The 8,357-nt window shown below is 60.5% G+C and overlaps 1 protein-coding gene across 1 annotated transcript; it reads left to right on the forward strand.

The window, feature by feature from the left end:
• Positions 1–6,191: 6,191 nt before the first annotated feature.
• On the forward strand, positions 6,192–8,049 carry EGR4 (early growth response 4; the record flags this gene model as incomplete). The annotated part of the gene is made up of 2 exons (XM_082758478.1): positions 6,192–6,447; positions 6,716–8,049. The coding sequence occupies exons 1-2, from the start codon at positions 6,309–6,311 to the stop codon at positions 8,047–8,049; spliced, it is 1,473 nt and encodes a 490-aa protein (XP_082614604.1). The 5' UTR covers positions 6,192–6,308.
• Positions 8,050–8,357: the final 308 nt, after the last annotated feature.

Below are 8,357 nucleotides of genomic sequence, written 5' to 3' on the forward strand. Positions count from 1 at the left end.
AACTTGCCCTCTGCCAGCAGCACCTCTGCAGCCAGCTCAGCTCTTCTGCATCCGTCCTTAGGGGGATTTTATTGCAATGGTTTGTTAATGAGCAGCCTTATCTGATGGCAAGGCGGCTCTGTTTCGGGTGGAGGGTGGCAGTAGATGTCCTTGTCCCTCTCAGGACATCGCTGCCACATTGCTGGCAAAGCCAGAGCCCCGTGATGCTGGGGATGTCCTGGGGGGACTGAGAGCCCTGAGGGAACCCCCCGGTGCTGCTTCATTTCGGGCATCGAGGTCCCGGTCAAAGCCCTCTGGAAATTCAGAAGTCAAAAACAAACCAGCCCAATGGTTCAGTTCAAATATTGTTTTATTAAAAACACAGATTTCAGATTTTTTTTTTTATAGAGGTGGTTAAAAACCAGTGTGAGAGCGAGTGGAGAAAGGCTTATTTTGGGGCTCCGTGAATCATTTCATCCAGCCTGGAAGGAGGGCTTGCTTGAAGTGCCTGCAGCTTGCCACTCGACGCACCGTGGCGGAGAGACTCGTAGAGAAAAACGTGAAATTGGAAAGAAGTTGAGGAAATCATCCCCTAGGGCTTTATTACAGGGAAATGTACCCACCAGCAAAGTCCCTGTGCTTGTCCTGAGCCCAGCTGATCGCCCTGCCCCTGACCAGCGCACGCAAAACCCACGCTAAAAATATTGTGGCCAGGATGTGTGAGAGAGCAGAAATGCTGCTTCTGCTTCCCTGCGAGCTCTTTGCCTTTGGGATCCATTTGGATGTGATCATTCGGTGGGTTAGAGGGGCAGGAGAAGAGCTGGTTTCCTTCCAACCTATTTTTAGGATGAAAAGCTCCGTTTTGGCGAGCTGCTCCGCCGTCCTCGCCTGCTCCCGGGCTGCAGGGAGCAGCCATGGCACCCGAATAGGAGGGATTTCCCCCCCAAAGCTGTTAAAAAAAAAAAAAAAAAAAAGCAAAGATGCAGGAAAAGCCGTAAATATTAAGGTTGGGAAGAGGCGGCGGCGTCGCTGAGCGCCCGCTGAATGTGGTGATGTGCAGCAACATAAAACCTGGAGGGCGATAGCCATCCGCCCCGACCTCCCGCCGGGCTCAGCTCTGAAATTCCAGCCAGCTGCTCCCCCCTCGTGCCAGGTAACAAAAAAAATAAATTAAAAAAAAAAAAAAAAAAAGCCCTTTTGGCAGACATCTTACAGAGCCTCACACGCTGCTCAAATCTGCTGAAGCCACCAGGGGAAGGATGCGCTTGGGTGAAAGTCCTCGGTGGTGGCACGGGGGGGAGGTGGAGGTGATCCTCTCGACTTTTTGGTGTCCTCTCCATCACACGAGCATCCCCTCCGACCTCTCGGTGTCCCCTCTGTCACAGAAGCATCCCCTCTGCCGAGCAGGGACAAGACTGGCAGCAGGGCTGGTGGCGTGCCAGTTGCCATGGAAATGCGGAGCAATGCGTGCTGGTTTTCCTGAACGGGGCGATGTACATCTCCCCGGAGGGGTGACACAGGGCAAAGAGGTGAAATCCAGAGGAGAGACAGCGACCCATCACCGTGCCACCTCCAGCAGCCACCCCATGAGGGGTCCCTGCCCCATCCCATCTCACCATCCATCCCCCCATGAAATCCATCACCAGCTTCAGGATGTGCTGCTGCTCCCTTTTCCATCTCCAAGGCCCAGCTGAGGGAAATTTGGGGTGGTTTATGAAGAAATAGCATTGTCTCCTGGTGTTTTCTTCAGTTTTGGTGGGGGTGGTTTAAAGGGATCGGAGAAGCAGCTTCCTGAATATTCAAGACCAGCAGCTCAGGTGGTGGAGACACGTTCTCTGGTGGGCAGCCAGCAGGTTCATCGCACACACCCCACGGGGCTGAGCACAGGGTGCCAAGGGCTTAAAAAGCAATTGGACAATGGAAAAAAATCACAAAGGATTTTTAAATACAGGTCTGATGCAGAAGAAGCAGGAGACATGAATACCTGGGATGTGGGAGAAGACGCACGGAAATTATCCCTTTCCCTGTGTGTGGCATCACCACGAGCCACATTCAGTCCATCCCTTCGGAGAAATGACTTCCAGCCTCAGCTCTGTGCTGCCCAACTCCACTTCTGGGAGGCTGGGGTGGGGAGGGAGCTCCCCAAGCCTCCCCCAGCTCCTTTCTGACCATGGCAAGGCAGAGCAGGAGCAGGATGCTTTGGGAGGAGGCGTTTTGCCTCCTCTCCACAGCACCTTCTCCCTCAAAAAGGGTTGGGAGTCCCAGCAGCATCCAGCCCCTTGCTGAAATCCCCCTGGAGCATAAGGGAGAACCCAGACCAAGCCCCCAAAGGCGAAAGCTGGGGGAGAAATGAGACAAAACCAAGATTTTGCACTTGATTTCCATGCTACAGCCCCGCTGGGCAGGGAGGCAGCTTGTCGCGATGATCTGTGTGTCGCGGGGGGGAGGCCAAAAAAAAAAGGTTGGGGTCCAGCTTGGAGGAAATGCCTGGGCGGACCAGCAGGCACCGGAGAGGAGCTCGCCAAGCGAACATTCTGGCAATGCCAGAGCAAAAGATCTGCTCCTTTTGGGGTCATGGGTGGCTGCCCCAAGGGTGCAGGCGGGGAGGGATGCTCGGATAGCAGCCGAACCCTTTCTCCTTGGGGCAATCGCCACGGCAAGGTGCACGCACGGAGCTCACAAAGTGGTTTCCAAACCTCTTCCACTCCAGGAGGGCTTCAGCAGAGGCTCCTGCAAAGAGCAGAGACAGCGAGGACCTGCAAATCGGGGGTGAAATCTGTTATCTGCCCGGGTGCCTCCACAAGGCAGGAGGGGAGCTGGCGGCGACGCATGGATTCCCTCCTGTCCCCGTGTGACGACACGGAGCACCACGGGAAGGCTATCCCGTGTCCTCCCGGCCAAGGACCCTCCTGGGCACTGAGGAGCTGTGCCAGCAGCTGGCCCCGGAGCCTGGCTCCACTCCCAGTCACGTTTTCTCTTACCTCATGCGCTTCTCTGGAGCCCTTGCTGGCAGCGTCCCCTCCCCACGGCCGGAGCTGATGCTCCCCTCGCTCCTCAAGGGGAGCTGCATTCAGAGAGGGTCATTTAGAGACTGATTTACAAATGCAAGAGGGGTTTTATTTCTCTCAAGCTAAGCAAAAAAGAAGGAGAGGGTAGGGGAGACCGTACCCAAACCACCACAGCCACCCCTGGACGATTAGCAGGGCTCCCCCAGGCTCACATAAACAAGGCACCGTTGTTTCCCTGACGCAGACCACCACGATTTTAGGATCAGCTCTCCGCATGGAGAGAGGTTTCCTAGGGCTGCCCTCGCCCCGTGGTGGTGGCAGGGGACATGTGGGGCACGTCAGCCCTTGCTGCTGCCATCCCATAAAGGTGGCACAGGTTTTTCCACCTCCAGGAGAAAAGGGACTCGGGCTGACCGACGCATCCCCGGAGAGACACCCAGGGCAGGAGGAGGAGGACAGCAAGGACCCCAAATTCCATCCCCGGGTTGGGTCCCACCAGCAGGCAGCTCATCTCCTGCACAGGAGGCTGTGGTCGTGCCCGGCAGCCACAGGCAGACTGTTTGAACCCATTTGTCGCTCTGGTCTCCGTGACGTCCTGAAGCCGTGAGTTTCGGTTTCACCGAGCCCTGCAGGGCTAAACATTGCCTTTGGCCTGCCCCAAACCTGCGTTGTGGCCGTGGCACTGGACTTCCCCAGCTCCCAGGAGCCAGAAAACAATGAATAACCGTGTCCTGCTCACCATTTCCACCAGTGACAACCTGCCCCTCTCTCCATCCCCTCTTTCGTTTCCAGCCTGAACCTCGCAGCTCGTCCCCCGACACTCCCTGAATCACCAGCCCGGCTGAACGCCTCTTTGCACCTTTTCTCCGGAGATTTCAGCACATTTTACAGAGCAGCCAGCGTGGGGAAGCACTGCTAGACACATCTGGAAGTGCTCTGCCCGAGGTGAGGCACTGAGTCACGGCCCCAGCCAGGAATAGCGCTGCGCCCTTGCCGGGGCCCCGCTTGGTGCCAAGGATGCTGTAGGTGATGCTTATGGACCACGTCGACCTCCTCACCGGCTTCATTCTGCCCAGAAGTGGTGGGTTATTTCCAAAACCACCTGTAATTATTGTGCCACATGTGTTTTGTGGTGGGCTCTGAATGGCTTGGAGAAAAACTTCTTCTTCTTGGCCAAACCGCCCGTGCTCGATGCCGGCTGCCCAAAGCATCGCCGCTCTGCCGGGCTCGGCTCCGGATCAAAGTCACCCTTGGAAATTTGGAAACCTCCAAAATCAAAGCAGGACAAGCAGCAGCCTCCACAATCCCTTCAGCGGATGCTTCAGGATGCTCAGGGCACCGAGGCAGCAGTGGAAGGAGCCTCCCAAATCACTGCTCCCACCAATTTCCATCCTCACAACGTCCCCTTTGGATGCGCCGGGGGGGGGGGTTGCGGTATGGATCTGCCCTCTCCCAGCCCAAATCCACACTGATTTTATTGGGGTGGCCAGGAGCCAAGAACCAGGAGGACGGGGACGCGGCGAGGGAGCTGGCCTCAGCGTTTGCCTTCTCGTTTTGGCAGCTCGCCCCCATGGCAGGAGAAGCCGGCGCAGCCAGGATCTGCTCCAAACGCAGGATGCCAGCAGAAATTGGGAAGGAGAAAAGGAAAGGGGGGGGGGGGGAAAGGGGGAAAGGGGGAGGTGAGGGAATCGCGAGCCCGGCACCTTTCACGCTTCTAGAAGGAACAAGAGCAACAAAAGGCATTCACGGGGAAAAAAATAGCAGAAGGCGAATCAGAGCCTGGGGAGATGTAAATCTGGAAGAACAGCAGCCCACGTTGGGAGGGGAGCCAGAGCCCGAGCGCTGGGGGAGAGCCGGATCCTGAGCATCCCCCTGGCCTTGGGGATGGTGACCTGAGGCCGGAGGAAGGCTCAAGCACATCTGGGTGCTTGCACGTGTGTGTGCACGGGTGTGCTGGTGAGAAAGGTGCAGGGAGGGGTGCAGGTGGGATATGGGGGGGATGTGCACGCACACGGGGAGGGTCAGGGCATAAATGCAGACACACAAACAGGCACGCACAAATAAAATGCAGGCACAGACAGGCGAAATGCAGGGCGCACACCGATGCACGACCCGCTGCGGCCATGCCGTGCGCCCCCCCCCGCCCCTCCCCAAAGCCCCCGGGTGGCACCGCGGGGCCTGCGGCGATTTGGTAAAAATATCGCGATTATTAGGGGGGGGGGAAAAATAAATAAATAAACGGAGAGAAGGAGGAAGGAAAAAAAGGAAAAGAAAAAGGAAAAAAAAAAAAAAAGATTAAAAAAAAAAAAAGATAAAAAAATAATCTGGAGAAAAGGCGGAGGGAGGGGAGGGGGGGGGGAGGGAGGGGGCAGCAGCGTCACGGGAGAGATTTCCTTATTGGGGCTCCCTAGCCTACATCCTGAGTCCATATTTGGGCATTTACGTCACGGCAGCCTCGCTGGGGACTCCAGAAATGGCTGCGGCGGAAGGGTCGGAGCGGCCCCGCGGCAGCTATAAAGGGGGCGGCGGGGAGGGCGAGCCGGGAGTCCGCACGGGCTGCGCTGCTCCCACCGCCCCTGCCACCCCAAGACCCCCGGGCACGGCTGCCCCAGCCCGTGGCCCCCCCGAACACACCGCCCCCGGCACCCCGGGTACCCCCCGAGGCACCCCGAGCATCCCCTGGATCCCCCCGAGCATCCTCCAGATCCCCCCGAGCATCCCCCGGATCCCCCCGAGCATCCTCTGGATCGCCCGAGCATCCTTGGCAAAAATCCGGGTACCCCACAGCATCCCCTGGATCCCCTCAAGCATCCTTTGGATCCCCCCCGAGCATCCTCTGGACCACCCCGAGCATCCCCTGGATCACCCCGAGCATCCCCTGGATCCCCCCGAGCATCCCCTGGATTGCCCCAAGCATCCCCTGGATCCCCCTGAGCATCCTCTGGATACCCCCAGGCATCCCCTGGATCACCCCAAACATCCCCTGGATCCCCCCAAGCATCCCCTGGATCCCCCCGATCACCCCTCGCACCACGCCGGGTACCCCTCAGCATCCCCCGGCTCACCAAAAGCATCCCCCGGATCGTCCTGAGCATCCTCTGCATCACTCCGGGTACCCTGCATCATCCCCCGGATCACCCCGCAGCATCCTCCGGATCATCCTGAGCATCCCCTGGATCACCCCGAGCATCCCTTGGATCTCCCCGAGCATCTTTGGGACCACCCCGAGCATCCCCCGGAGCATCCTCGGGCTCGGCCCAAGCTCCCCCTTCCCCGAGCATCCCCCGGCTGCTTTCCTCCGACCCCGCGCCTCCCGGGGAGATGCTCAACGTGATGGATTTCTCCTGCCCGGACCCGCTGTACTCCAAGTACGAGGAGAGCTGCGAGATGAAAGCCGGGGAGCTGCAGGGTTTGGGGCAGCCCGAGCAGCAACTTCTGGCAGAGGCCGAATTTCTCGGAGGTAAGGGCAAGGGTGGGGAGCTGGGCAGGGATGCGGGACCCCTCTGGGCGCATCGTCCCCTCCTCTGCCCCACAAATCTGTGGCTGGGGGTCCAGCAGTGCCCAGGGGGGGGTTGATGGGGGTCCTGCAGTGCAGGGAGGGGGTACAGGGATGGGGACCACGCGGTGACGCAGCTCCAGCACCCCGCTGTTCCCCCTCACCCCCCCCCTGCCCATCCCAGCCTCCTGCCATCCCTCTAACAACCGTCCCCTCCTCTGCGTCCCCCCAGGTGAGCTGCTGGGCGCCCCGGTGAGTGGCGGGGCTGCGGATTATCCCCCCCAAGGCAGCCAACCCTCCCCCTCACTCAGCTACACCGGCAGCTTCTTCATCAAGGCGGTGCCGGAGCACCCCCAGGACCAGGAATCCCTCTTCAACCTGATGTCGGGGATCTTGGGCATCTCCCCTTTTGCCCCCACCGAGGGTCACCAAAGGCACCCGGACGCTCTCTACCCCTGCCCCGAGGTGTCCCCGAGCCAGCTGGAGCTCTACGCCGGCTGCCAGCCCGATATCAGCGGCCCCGTGCCGGCCCCCTTCGGCGAGCAGGGCTACGGCACCTTCCCCGCCGCCGAGGCCACGCACCCCCTGCAGCCCCAGCCCTCTTTGGGGAGCCCCTCGCAGTGCTTCTTCGAGCCCAAGCTCCTGGACACCAAGCAGGACATCAAGCTGCCCCCCGGCTCGCCGTCCCTGGAGAAGTTCAAAGCCTCCTGCGCCCAGTGGGATCCCGTGGCCCAACCCCAAACCTATTTGCCCGCTGGCTACCATTCCCCCGAGACCTTCCCGGCCGGGGAGAGCGGCCAGGCCATGTTCCACCCGCTGGGCTCCAAGATGGAAAACGTGCTGGCCGTCAGCTGCCAGTCGGAGCTCAGCAGCCTCGCAGAGGACCCCGGCTGCTTCCCCGGAGCCGCTTTGGGATTCGGCTGCGAGCCCGAAAACTTCCCAGCCCGCGGCGGCGACTTCGGCGACCCCAAGCTCCACAACCTCGCCCCCCAGCTCCTGCCGGATTTCGACTCCTCCTTGGCTCAGCCCGAAGTCCTGCCCGCTCTGCTGAGCTCCGGCGAGCTCCTCCACCCCCACCCCTCGCCCTCCGTCCCTCCTGCGGACTTTTTGGGCCACCCGGCCCCGGCCTCCATCCCCTCGCTGCTGCCCGCCGCCCCGCCGGCCTTAGCCGAGCCCAAAAAGAAGCCGCGGCGCACCAAGTGCTCTTCCAAATGCTTCTGCCCCAAACCCCACGAGAAAGCCTTCGCCTGCCCGGTGGAGAACTGCGTGCGGAGCTTCGCCCGCTCCGACGAGCTCAACCGGCACCTGCGCATCCACACGGGCCACAAACCCTTCCAGTGCCGCATCTGCCTGAGGAATTTCAGCCGCAGCGACCACCTCACCACCCACATCCGCACCCACACGGGCGAGAAGCCCTTCTCCTGCGACACCTGCGGCCGCCGCTTCGCCCGGAGCGACGAGAAGAAGCGGCACAGCAAAGTCCACCTGAAGCAGAAAGCGAGGACGGAGGAGAAGCTCAAAGGCTTGGGCTTCTTCTCGGTCGGGCTCTCCTTCGGGACGCTGTGAAGCCCCCGCGTTGAGCGCTGCGAGGCGGCGTTTTCCCAAAATTGGGACCCTCCCCCTGAGCATCTGGGGGACGAGCTGGGCCGGGAACACCCTGGGGTGGCCCTCGGAGAGGACGGCGAGCCGTGCCCGGCTGTGCCAGGAGGAGAGCGGCGCGGCGGAGAGGGCCGAGGAGGTGCTGGGCCACGCTCTGCACCCGTGCCAAAAGGTGCACGGAAAGGAATCGCCACTCGGATGTCCTACACCCACGGACAGCCCGGTTCTGGGCTGCCTTTGCAGCACCCGGGCCGTGATTTTACCCCGCTCCTGGT

This window comes from Aythya marila (assembly GCF_965140915.1).
Source record: "Aythya marila genome assembly, chromosome: 4".
In the NCBI taxonomy this organism is placed as follows: domain Eukaryota; kingdom Metazoa; phylum Chordata; class Aves; order Anseriformes; family Anatidae; genus Aythya; species Aythya marila.